Source organism: Fistularia commersonii, chromosome 28, assembly GCF_037954325.1.
Source record: "Fistularia commersonii isolate RoL2024-O1a breed Wild chromosome 28, RoL_Fcom_v1.0, whole genome shotgun sequence".
In the NCBI taxonomy this organism is placed as follows: Eukaryota; Metazoa; Chordata; class Actinopteri; order Syngnathiformes; family Fistulariidae; genus Fistularia; species Fistularia commersonii.
The window spans coordinates 6,622,773-6,636,652 of record NC_141311.1 but is presented as its reverse complement, the minus strand read 5'-3'; the positions used below and the strand labels follow the sequence as shown (position 1 = coordinate 6,636,652).

The 13,880-nt window shown below is 39.6% G+C and overlaps 1 protein-coding gene across 3 annotated transcripts in view; it reads right to left on the bottom strand.

The window, feature by feature from the left end:
* gpatch8 (G patch domain containing 8) overlaps nt 1-9,575 on the bottom strand; it is a 32,237-nt gene extending 22,662 nt beyond the window's left edge. Inside the window, exons 1-3 of one of the 3 annotated variants that reach the window (XM_086176478.1) lie at nt 9,436-9,490; nt 2,623-2,700; nt 1,681-1,716 (exon numbers count right to left, since the gene is read on the bottom strand). Coding sequence is in view for 1 of the 3 variants with exons in the window: in XM_086176476.1 (XP_086032602.1) it covers nt 2,623-2,700; nt 9,436-9,480 (123 nt within the window). In the remaining 2 variants the exon portion in view is untranslated. Of the gene's footprint in view, nt 1-1,680; nt 1,717-2,622; nt 2,701-9,435 lie in introns of those variants that run through there. The other 2 variants (XM_086176476.1, XM_086176477.1) reach the window with 2 other exon arrangements.
* Nucleotides 9,576-13,880: the final 4,305 nt, after the last annotated feature.

The following is a 13,880-nucleotide window of genomic DNA, read 5'->3' as shown; positions in this document are numbered from 1 at the left end:
AGACGAGGGAGGAATGAGTCTGGGAGAAAAGTGATAGTAGTGATTAGGACAGTGTAGACAGGAAACTGTACTGAATGCTACCAAGTTAACACATGCAATGCAAAAACAATGTTAAGAGTGTCAGAGCATAGACCAAGAGGGAAGGACAGAGAGAGAAAAAAAAGATCCCGTTAATGTACCACATACCTCTAGCTGCCTATAGATAACATACAACAAGTGGCAGAGGAGAGGCTCTAGGAAGCTAAGCAGAACCATACACCGACCGCTCAAAAAGAAAACACTTGTTTACAATGCCCAAAACAAGGTTATCATCTAAGGCAGGTACAGACATGTTTGTGCAACAATGTGGCAACTGTATGCCAGATTATGGTTAACATTACCACTTTTTTAGAGGGTACAAATTTTAAAGGTAAGCAGGTATAGTTTCTCACTTATTTGAAAATAAATATTCTAGTTGATGTTGCTAGAATATAAACTTTTTTCTCTTTTTCAGTATCTTTGAATGACGAAATTATTCACTAAGAAGTGTCACTGAACCCACTGAGATTATCATTTTACAGAGCTGTATTTGTGTAGAATTGGATCAGTAGTGACTAAGTGACACTTGACGGCTGCTCTGATATGGACCATTTCTCGTGAATGTGTGAAGAATCGTTCGATGGTGCTGCACAGCTCTCAGTGCCCCTCCACAAATAATAGCGCAGGAGCAAAGAACCACTCAAGCCAGGTGAGCAGGCCACCTCTCTCCATTTCTTTTCCTACTCCACCTCCCACACATAACAGACAGTTGTGTCACTGAGAATCAAATCTAAACATTTCAGATTCTTAGTCCATCGAGATGAGGTAGTGTAAACAGAGTTCAGGCTACAGATATTATTAAGCAGTGTGAGACAAACAATAATTTTGTATCCGAAAGAACATCAATACATCACTCTGCTCAAGAATGATTGCATATCCTGCCTCTGCTCTGCTTCAATAACATGATTATATGGTCTTTGTAAATGTAGTGATTATTTTTCAACTATAAGGTGAACTCAACCACAAAGATCAATTTAACTAATGTTCTAAGTTTAAAGTTATATTGTTTCTTTACAGGACTATTAATCCAAATATCTTCAATCATTGCCTCAATACCTTTAATACTATTGTGCGGCAAAGCTTTTGACAAAGGATAAAATCATTACTAAAGCTCAATGACAAAATATCAATGAGATATTTCAGAGGGGTTACATATAATTATTAGATCTGACATGATAAAAATGTCAGCTGAATTTGTGGGCTCATCCAATCCAACTGGCTTCAAGTACATCCACAATATTGAGAAGAGGTGGCCTGATGTTGTGGAGGTCAGAGGAGTTTGGGCCTGCTCACCGTTACGCTTCAGACACAGAGGGATTGGTGAGAGTGGGAAGGACAGAAGAGGGAGCAGCCTGCGCTATTATCTGTGTGCCTCTTCAGCGAAAAATGCAGTCCCAGTTGCACAAGCACCATGCCAGCACAGAATGACAGAGGGTACTGTACACCGAATCACTGTGAAGTAGGGAGGGAGCAAGAAAGAAATAGAGATAGAGAATAGATTAAGAGTTTGATAGAAGTGAAACAGAGAGAGAAAGACAGTCAGAGAAGCGTTACAAGGACCCTAAAAATAGGAGTAAGAAAGCAGAGCGTGCAAATACAAACCGGGTCATTGCTGCTTAGCTAATAGGGGCCAATTCGCTGCAGGAGAGAAATGTCGAACACCCCAAGTTGTGTACAATAAGATAACTGTCCTATAGACACAAACATAATTTCTAAGCTGCATACAGGTGCGTGCGCACACACACCACACACGTGCTCACACTGTCACTCAGTCACACACACACACACGCTCACACATACATACACACACACACACACACACACATAAAAAGCAACCATTCACATCATCTAATGTGTACTCTCTTCTTTGCTAAATGAAGTGGAATAAGCACTGATAGTTTATGAAATTGATCTATTTGAGCCATTGCAAAACAAAAAGTTTGCTTATGTATGTATGCTTATGAACACATCTCACTGGATACAGTTTCATTTAAATAATAACTGGTTCTGCAGGTCAACAGTGGAACAGTAAATAGTTACAGGTCTCATGTAAGACCTCTCTTGGAACATGCTGTATTGAAGGGTCATAATCAAATCAATATTAAGTTTAATGAACTTGGTATTTTGTTATAAAATTGTAGTAATCAATTTGTATCATGAATGGCAGTGCTTGATCCACTTCATACTTTTAATGTCATCTCACAGTGCAACGGTGACTAATAATGACTAATGGGAGACTGATACAGAATCAAATGTTTATCTGTAAGCCTTATGTAACACAGGAATATCTAGCATAAACATTTTAACGGTCACACAGGAAATGGAGTAGGCAAAAGGACACAGGGACTGGGGGAGGGGTTTGAAGGGTATTAATGGACATGAGACAGGTGTTTCTACAGGTTAGGTGGCAAATGTGATCAAGAAAACACTGAATGCATCTATATAGACAGAATGGATATAGTAAAGGTGTTTTTATTCCTCCCTGGACCAATCATACACTCTCACAGCTGGTCCAATGATGTGGGATGATAGATGGAGCCTTACCGATTCGATGGGCTTGTCCAAGGACGCCTGCTCTAGTTCCAGCTGGCCCTCTTCATACTGGTCAAAGTGATTCCCACCCTGAGTGACACACATAGCAAGTTTGTTTAAAAAATACTTGAGGGAAAGTACTTCTTAGGAAGACTGTGAAATCAAACTCAAATACTAGCAGTGTATTACCACATTACCGCATGTTCAAACCACATTATATATCCATTCCTAATGTTTCAAACAAAGTCAGTGCTGTTCCCTGGTCCTGTCATAAATAATAAATGGTAATCATACACACTGCATAAAGAGAACCTCACAAAACGGTTATCAGAGATAGAAGATGCAAAGTTGGAAGTTATGATTTTACCTTTCTCCTGCCACACCAATACTTGGGTTTGAGAATCAAAAATAAATATTCTAAAAAATATTAACTTGTTTTTGAGATCACACAGATATGTGAATATCACTGTGTAAATTGTATTATGCAAAGTTAAGAAAAGAGAAAAAAATACAGCATATTTTACAGACTATGCTCAAGAGCTTTGATTACATTTCAGAAACAACCTGAATTGTATAATAATCTTAGTCTCCATGCACACATCCGATGAGCTCACCAAATATGCAATGTATTGAAAGACAGCTGAGGCATTTGTGCTTGCTGTGTTCATACAACAGCATTTCTGCTGCGTCACCACTGTTGTGCCGTCACTGCTAGCATTCCACTTCCAGTTTGCCTTGGGTTTGTTTTAAATACACTTAGTATTTCCAAAATTGTGATATCTACATGTTCTCAAAATTTATGGCACAATTTAATTTTCCACATGAACCTCCAAACATTTCAAGAAATTATTGAAGGGACAAAGAAATTCTGGAAGGCCTTTTCTTTATAAAAGATACCAGAAGTGTTGTTTAATTCCCCATTGAAATTATTCTGCATTTTGTAAGTATGCAGACAATATTACTATCACCAGATATCTTGTCATTGTCTGGCTGCACTGCAAATCAGACACAACTCACAGGGAAAAAAATAGGTGAGACTCTGACTCCACAGCAGATGCCATTCCATCGAGGCCTGAGACACACGTCTGCTGTGGACTGAGTGGCTGGTCTAACCAGTTAACATGGGCGCCAAAATGAAAACTGAGAGGTGATCCAAGATGTGTGAACAGGGTGTGAGTATTTTTAACCCAAGAATCTGCTGATTGCCAACTTCAGAGTGTGAATTTCAAGCTTTTATAGATTATACAAGAAAATAAATTGAGTATCATGGGGTTGTAGCCAGTTGGTAAGAAATAGAGGGATCTGAACAAATTCATTGTTGAAAAATGTTGCTCAAAATATTAAGCACTCTGAAAGATATCTAGAAATGGGGGGTAAATGTAACAAATACCATGTCTCTACTTCTCACCTGACCCACATGTTTTTTGTGTCCCAACCTGCATGATGTATGGACCGGTTTCAATTATGTAGACTGTTCTTGGATTAAATCTACAAGTCTGTCAATTAATTCCCTTTACACCATTACTCACAAGATTGTCATCTGCTATTGCATTGGAAATCTCCCAAATATACAATTATACTGTTATGGCTTAGGCTTACCTTCAAAGCATGAAAAAAAAAAATACATAGACAGGATGCACCAACAATGGTGGCCTGGTATTTCTTTCTTCAAAGAATTGAAAGTGTTACCCAGTTCATAACTGCCTACTGTTTTAGACAATATGTCAAGCATATTAGCTTAATAATCATTGGGACACACTGTAGAATACAGGGGGCTGGGGGTAATTGTGGTATTCAGTTCTCTTTGTGATTCATGTGTTTGAGTGTGTGTATTTGTGAATGTACTTAAAACAAAAAATTGAAATGCTGTAATTGAAGCAAAATCTCATAGTGATCAGACACATTCTAATATTTGAGTAGCAATAAATGTAAAGAGCACATGGGTCAGACATGGTTAGGCATTTTGGAAAAGCTAAGTCCTGATATGACAAAAAAGCGGACCATATACATTTATTATAATAACGCACTTCTGGGGAGCGCTCATAAATCGGCTGCTCACCTTGTACTGCATTAGTTAGTTTTTATAACATAAGTGTTTCTGTCCTTTTTGTGGATTCCCGCCACAATATGGCTAAATTCAGACTTGCGCTTCATTTCATGGGGTGCTCAAGAGCTTGCAAACTGTCATCCATCTCTCTTGCAATTATATGTGTGTGTGTGTGTGTGTGTATATAAATTGTAATGTATTACACTTCTTTGTTTATTTGCTTTTGTGTTTCCTTCAATTTTGCTTTCAGAGCTGGTTAACATGTTGAGAAGGAGTTATGTAATTTGTTAAAATATAAAATCTTTTCTTTACTAGTAAAGCTTTTAAAGCATCCATAATACTGATGTGGCCCCTGTTAAATGCAGTTTGCTGCCGCTGCTCTAACATAAAGTTAAAAATGGATTTTTGTTTTGATTCATTTAGTATTACCCTTACTGCCCTTATCATGCAGTGAACTTGGTCCATTTGTCAAGTTGGGTAATAAGATAAACACCCATTTAAAGAAAAACAATTAAAACCCTTTGAAAAACTACAATACGCATTGACTTGCTGACTTACGTAATACAATCAACCGTACCTGAATACAGTATATGTTCTGACAGAATGGAGGAGACTATCTTGGGAATCTGGCTTTCCACAAATAAGCAACTACTCAGTATAGTCCACAATAATGCAGTGATTTGTTGTCACATTGGCAGCCATTAATTCAGATTGGATGAGTGTGAGTCAAGCCAGGGGATTATGAGAAAGGTTGATGCTGTGAAAAAGCAACAGATTTATTTATGAACAAATTGATGGCTCCCTGAACTCCACCCAATCTCTTCATACCGACTTTCTGCAAATAACTTAATGTGCCATCGGCACAGCCCACACCCACTACAACTGACTTCTTATTTTCACTGTCACTTGAGTCATGGACCTGAGGAAACACACACACACACACACACACTCTATAGAAATGGTCTTTACTTTTCCACAGCTGAGGTAGATATTATTCCAAACCCCCCGTAATAAAAAAAAAAGGGAACCTACAACCAGCAGGCTTTAAGAGAGCTCATAAATCGCTCGCTCAGTTGCCCAGTGAGGATCTAACTACAAGGTAAATCAAAGAAGCAGACAGGGCTGTTAGACCGGTTATGCTGTAGATATTAGAGAGACCATCTGTGGGTGTTTCCTGCACCATGGTGCTTGGCAGCAGGCTTCAGTCCATGGAGTCTGGGAGAATCTTTTTGAATACTGAGCATATGAATGCCTTCACAGCAGATCTCACAAACAGAGCTCCACTGTGCTGAGCATTAGCTGCTCTCAACAGACTCATTCAGGCCACACAGCAATTCACCTCACACTGACAAAACAGCAGAACACAGAGGTCCCAGTGGATACCAACATGGAACAAAAACAAGCAATTTCACTAAGTGTTGCTATACCCTAACGCTTTAACTGGTCATGGGCTTTAATAAACAATGATATGGCTATGACACCACTAGTGCAACAAATAGTTTACATGTATTCATTATTTAGTACATACCTTGGTGTTGAAGAAACAGTTTGGCGTGTTTTTATTTGCAGTGGGGGTGAGAGAAACAATTGTCTTTCTCACAAAATTAAATAAGGACAGTAATCTAAAAACAAAGAAACAATTATTCATCGTGACCCATCTGAGAAACTGAATTATTTGTACTAATTTATGATCAATCACAGGTGATATAATTTGCTGTTTGAAAAATGGGAATTTCATATTAAGGCATGATTTCTTACTACTTGTGTGTGAAAACATGCATACAATACAGTCATATAGCTCAACTTCAAAAACAACTTGTTTGGTATTGCTTTGGCCCAGTGTGATTTTTTGGAGGATGGGTACTTAGATGCCGAGGTGTGCTGTGTTGCATCCATGATATTTCTCCAGTGATGTTCTCGTCTATGTGATGTATCCTCAAATGAACAAACTAGTTTAATGAAGCCTTAACAGAATTTAAGATTAAAAAACATATATTGCATCCACAATCATTATGCATTATCACAGTCCAAACCAACACATGTCAAGAACCAAACCCAACTATTTTTTTTGGATAGGTAGATTATTGAACTCTGACAAAATTGTCACAAAGGTCTGTGTATTTCAGACAGCAGTGGTAAGAGCATTCTACGAAATGGCAAGGGTCAATGTAGAGCTGCAGGTCCTTACTAAACAGTGTAACATACATTTCGGAGCAGTGATTATGCACTGGGCACGACCATGAATGCACAAACAAAACCATCAAATATGCCCACATTAGCTTCTATAACCATCAGTCTCTTAGTGCTCTCATCAGAAAAGTAAATTTCCTGACACCGCCAGCAGCAGGAATCTTAATACTGTCCAGCCCAGTAAATGAGAGAAAAATATGTTGTTGCATATCACCTCAAAATTGCGCATAATATAGCAAATCCCTGGGGGACAGGATGTCAGAATATTTAATTCAGAGATCCTATAATCATACACATTTAAATGTTATCCTACATTCACAGGTTTTTCGAAGATCATGACCATTTTAACCGATTCACATGTTCCTAAATTATTTTGATTGTATGTGGTTTTCTTACATTTGTGGTGTAAATAGTCTTTATAAACTTTAAGCATTAAATACTGATAATCTTTGTCTTTATAGGGAAAAAAAGACAAAACCTTGGGTTTTAACTAACAGAAATAATCAGTTTTCTCTATTTTCATCATTCTGTGGAACACAGAACTAATCTGTTCTTCAGTAATATACTGAAAGCAACATAAAAAATTTTCTTCAAAAATTGCTTTATATTATTGTAAAATAAAATAAAATTCAGATTGAATATTATCGTGACGATATTATCTGATAATTTCACACAGAAATGTTTGAGACTAAGGGTCTATAATGTAGTTTTGTGCACTGAAGAGTATTTTCTCCGTAATTTCAGTTTAGCTGCAATTGGCAGTTTAGCTAAATCGTTTTTTGGAACTTGTATTTGATGATAAAAGAGGGTCTTCAAACCCCTGGTTTATCTCCATTGCCAGGTGCTATGTGGGCTGAAGGCATAATGAACATTTTTGAGCATGAAAACACAAAAGAGTTAAGATTCTTTGCTCACAATTGCTCAGCACATTGGCAGTGACTTAAACAGTGATTAATTAATGAAATACAAATGCAATAAGCCAAGAGAAGCATACTGAACAAAACAAAATGGGGGGGGGGGGGTTAAAAAAAAAAAATCAATATTAATACATGACGCCCAATGAGCAAATGCACATGCAGAGGCCACAAGGATGGTAATAGTTTGGTTTGCTCTTCATGTAATAGGTGGAAAAAAATACTGCAGAACAAGAAATGTGTGGAAAAAACAGGTCAAATAGGCTTTGACAAATGTTGCTATGATTTCCAAGTCTTGAACTGTTGACATTTGATAATTTTGTTTAATAAACTCAGCTATCCTACATGTGGCTTATAACACCTCTCCTCACTCCTGCGGGTGATAATAATATCCATTCTGTTGCGGCGTGTTTGAGAAAGAAATCCAAATGAAATATATAGATACTTAAAATGTATTTGGGAGGATGCAAATATGGACAACAGCAAAATATCAGTGGATAGGAAGAGAGGAAAACCTGTTCTGTGGCTTTTTAATGAGAATGAAAACAATGACAGGTGTTTTAAAATTGCAAAGACCTTAAAGAAACCAATTACAGAGATGAAAGTCACTATAGATATTGTAAGTGAATAATCCAGCTTTATTCTGTTTGGGTTTGACTGGGTGTGGTCAAAAAGCCCAGATAAACAGGGGAATGATATTCAGATTATGTTTAGATTTCCACAGAAGTCACAGCTCAAGCATTAATACAGGCATTATGACCCAGATACGAGCACATCATATCACATCAACCGAGTAATTCAAATATGAAAATTGAGTTGTATTACTACTATAACTCAGAAAGATGCACACTGGATAAAACCCCATCTCAGGAAAGTCAGCCTACTTTGTTTCCAGTCAGGAATTCATGTCACAATCTAAAAGCAAACATGAAGTAATAACTCCTGAAAATGGACGACGATTGTATGTTTAAAATTCAGATTTTGGGCACACTTTTAACAAGGCGGTCTAACTAAAAAAAAAAAAAAAAAAAGATCAACAAAAAACAGCAGGTATTGTTATCTGATATCTGACTGTTAACTGTTATGATCCAAACCTTTGTGTCATTTTAGCGAGGCAGCTATAAATCTATAAAGGCTCGCAACAAGCTGTTAGCTATAAAAGGGGTAAATAAAAGCTAAAAGGGGATAGTTGGGTTTTTTTTGTGGTTGAGTGAAATGACAGTAATTGCTTGCTAATCCCACAACCCAATGTGCGTGTAAATTAGCCGTCCGCTAGCTAGCCTCTGACGTTAGCATTTGTCGATAAATAACCAGTCTTCCCAAGGTCACTAACCAGCTGGTTGATGCTGGATATCGGGTGTGCAGTTTCTTGATTCAGTAGCTTGATGTATTGGACCCATGCTTACGTTATCGCGGATAAACTATGAAAGATGTCAACAAACGATACAGCACGCCAAGCACAGCTGGGAAGTAAAATTCAAAAGAGCCGCAATGCACTACCCTTGTTCGCTAACGTTAGCCTAGCTAGCTTGCGGTGCTGACAGCTCCACCGAAACGCGCGGTTACGTTTGCACCGTCGACCCGCTCCCCGTTATACGATAAACAGCTTTCGTGTACAAAAAAAATGAACCCCGTCAAATGGGAGCATAGCGTCTGCATCTTAACAAGCGTTACCTGGAAATCACGCTCTTCGTTGAACCGAGAGAATCTGTCGGCCATTTTCTGAATGCAGCAGCTTCTCTCTCCCTGCTCGGCCGTCTGTGCCCGACGGACGGAGGCGCGCCGGACTGACGGCGTGTGCGCTCCGCTTCGATTGGCCGCTCGCTGACACCGAGATGTTGGCAGGTCCTCCGAATCCGTGCCGCTGCGCAACGGAAAACTTAACTTATGTCGCTTATTTCCCTATGATTCCCATCCATCCCACGTTTTAACGCGCACAAAATTAGCCCACACGTTACGTCTTTTCTGTATTTACTTTAGGTTTGTTTATTTAGGTGGGTCCATGTGTTGGAAGCGACATGTTAACAAACAGCTGCTCACTCAGTGTTTTCGTGCGGTTGTTCAAGCAAACGACCATAAAAACAACTTTTATTGGGATTATTAATATCAACATATAAGAAGTGATAAACATGGCACGGACTTTGTTTTGACTCACGCGATAAAATATCTATTAGCTGGTTTTAAACACTTAAAAGCAACGATGAATCATTATTTTGATTATTTTCTCTTGGAAAGTAACAGTTAATGTATTTTTTTTACAAAAGAGATGGATGATCTGTTTTCTTTTTATTTTTTCACGGGGATTACTGTTTTCCGGTCACATGACCATCGCCGTACTCACTAAGTATGTCGACACAGATAAATATACCGAATTTACATTTTGTGTATTGAGCCGACCAAGTGGAAAACGATTATGGACATCACCGTCTGCCACTATTCTGTGGGCCGATATTTTGGAATTGTATTGTTAAAATGTAATTTATTACCCATTTGTGGTAGAAAACAATGACTGACTTCACAAAAATTTGAATGCTATAATTACAAATTAAATAATTAAGAAAAATGTAGATTTATTTGTTGCATGTATTTCTGCCTCCTTTAGACACTGTTATAATCAACAGTATTGAGAGAAACACACGCTTCAGTACAGCAGTAGTCTTTATCTACTGACTTTACATTTTAAAGAATAGACAATGAATGAATGACTGGATATTTCATTATGTCCTACTCTTATTTCCTCTTGTTCGCACAACACTGTGAGGGAGGGTGCATTATAATTGTTAATCATTATTAATTAATTCATTATCTATACTGCATATCCTGCAGTCAGGTCACGAGGGAGCTTGTGCTTATTCCAACTGTCATTTGGCGAGGGACAGGGTTCAACCTGGACCAGTCGGTAGTCGATCACAGGAATGCATATAGAGACGTACAACCATTCACTTCCACATTCATATATTTTGGCAATTTAGGGCCTCCAATGAACCTACTGCATATGTTTGGATTTTTGGAGGAAACCAGAGAACCCAGAGGAAGCCCATAAAGACACAGGAGAACATGGAGACTCCACACAGAAAATTCCCCCTCTCAGAGACAAACCAGGGGCCTTCTTGAGGCAGAAGCGGTAACGTCTGGACCAGGATCCAGGCAGTATGTTCTCAGCGGCTTGTCTTTGAGGAGCGTGGGTTGGACGCTGTTGAAGGCACTGGAGAAGTCGAAAATGACTCTCACAGTGCTTCCTGCACCCTCAAAGTGGGATAGGGCCCTAGAAGTGAAGAAGATGATTGCATCCACCTGCACGCAAACTGCAGAGGCCCCAGGGAAGCAGAGAGCCGGTCTTTCAGGTGCTGGAGTACAAGCCTCTCGAACGACTACATGACATGTAACACTAGTCCCACCGCCCTGTAGTCATTGAGTACTTGGGCGTCCCTTCTTGGGTACTGGGACAATGCGGGGGGTCTTGCAGAGGTCAGGTACCTTTTCAAACAACAGAGGCACCTTTTCAACCTCTCTCTGGTTGAAAATGTGCTGGAAGACCCCAGCAAGCTGCCCAGCACACGCCTTGAGGACCCTGGGGCTGATGTTGTCCGGCCCACTGGCTTGGCTCTGCTTCAACCTGAAGAACTCGCTGTGCACCTGGCTCGAGGTGAGAGTGAGGCCATGGTTGGGGAGAGGGTGGGGGGGGGAGTGTCTGCATCACTGTTCAGGGGGGCGGGGGGGGGGGGGGGTGATGTCGGGGGATACTGACCGAGGGGACTGCTGGTGGGTGTGTGTGGGGGGGGGGGGTAAGTTAATGCTCGCAGGGATAAAGTCGGGGGTGTCTGTGGAAGCTTCCGGTGGGCAGCGGGAGGGGAGGCATGTGGTGACCATGTCTGTGCTTGGGGGGATGGGATGATGTGGTGGAGGGGGGATTGTCCGTGGTTGTGTTTGTGTCCAGGTTTTAGGAGATGGGGAGGCTCCTTTGGAGCTGATGCTGTTTGCCAGGAGGAGGAAGTCTAGAGGTCTAGAGGAAGACCTAAGAGAAGATTTATGGATGTAGTGAGAGAGAATATGAAGGTAGTTGGTGTGAGAGGAGGATACAGAGAATAGGGTTAGATGGAGAAGGTAGATTTGCTGTGGCGACCCCTGAAGGAAAAAGCCGAAAAGAGAAGAAGAAGAAGAATTATTACAAAATTTGACTGTTATAATGGACAAAAACAAAGCAACACCCAGGTTCACATTGAGGAGAAGTCACATTCATGATGTCCATATGTTGGACATTTTGCTCATACTGCTAAAGACAGTATACAAATGCAATTTCCCCTTTCTGGGGAAAAAACGACTTATCTGATTTTAATAAGGTTAGGCATGTAAATACTTGACAGGGAAACTAAAAGAAATGTGGTGCAACAAACTAAAGAGATGTAATAACAGATCATTTTTGTGCAGGTGAGGAGAAGAGGATGGTGCAATGGTGCGCTTGGATGAGTGGAAACACATTGTGTGGGATGGTGTGGGTGGCTCCGTTACATGTGTGCACATGAATACACATCACATGGAATGTGATTTGTAATACAAGAAGAAGAATATGACATCACATAGGGTAAATGGGACTTACTAGTTTCTGGTCAAACATCCAAACATTTCAAGATAAGAAATATTAAAGTCATCCCTGAGAGGGAATTTGTTTTGTAATATTAATTTGCAATCCCAAAGATAGTCCTTTAAACAGCCAATGTGTAAGTGATCTGACTCAATATGTAGTCCAGAGAGCTCAGTGGATTTCAGCTGTTAAATACATTCCCAGAGTTTAAATTAATAAACACCTATGGATTGACCCTTTTTTCTCAGGAGCTACCCTTGCTCACTGGGTTTCCTTATACACCATGCTCTAAAAGGCATCCAGAAACTTGAGTGAGATAGAAAAATAAAGTTATCATGAGTTGTTTCCAGTATCAATTGGTATATCAACTGATGTCTGGATTCGTTGTTTGGTTCAATGGCTCAGAAACCATTACAGCAAAATCACAATTAATCCCTCAGCAACGGGAATGCAAACTTGTTGAGTTTACAGTGACAAAGGATTTGATACTAATATAAAATTAATTTAAAAAAAAAACAAGATAAGAGGAAGAAGATGGGTGGATGAAGGTAAGTCATTGTTTTGGCAGCGCAGTGGTTAGCCGTTCGGCCTCACAGCACAAAGAACCCTGGTTCGATTCCGATCAGGAGTTTGCATGTCGTTGGTTTTCTCTGGTTTCCTTCCACAGTCCAAAAACATGCAGGTTAATTGGAAAAAAATTGGGACAATTGCCCTGAATGATTGAGTGAGTGGATGGTTGTTTGTCTATATATGTGGCTCTGCGATTGACTGGCGACCAGTCCAGGATGTACTCCGCCTCTCGCCCGATGACAGCTGGCATAGGCTCCAGCGACCCTGAGGGCTGGAGAAGATGTAAGATAAGTTTTTTTTTAAGAAATGGGTCAAAATGACTAATCAGGTCATTGGAAAAATGGGAAAATAGACACCGCTTAATTCAGCAGTCGGTCACATCTGAATTTCAAAGAGGACTTGAAGTTAGTTGATGTAAGAGAAGGAGATACAAAGAATAGTTTGATAGAGGAAGATGATATGCTGTGGTGACCCTTGAAGTGAGCAGCCTAAAGGAAAATAAGGACAATGAAATAATTGTTGTAGCCTTGAGAAAACAGCACCTGTTTTCACACAAGGACCAACTGAAAATGAATGTTTTACAGAAATTCCAAGCCAAAGGCTTTTCAATCTGCATTTAAATCCATTTGCCACGATTATATTCATCAACGTGAACCACGACCTGATGGAAGAATCATTCAATCAGTGGTTTATGGCGCCATCGTGTGGTAAATCTGTCACTGCAAATAACGTCATCAAGTTTTCTGTTTTTTTTTTCTCTCACACATCAATACATTTTATTTCCTATATATGAAAAATTGTTAAGAACAGGCGACGGTGAGTCTAAAGTAATAATAAAACTGAGGATTAAAGGCCTCAATGTGCGCTAAAGAGGTGAGAAGAACAAGGATTTGAACATTTAGTACTTAAAGATAACTTGTCTGTTCAAGAAAGGAGAGACTTGGGCGCACACGCGATACAGCTGAAT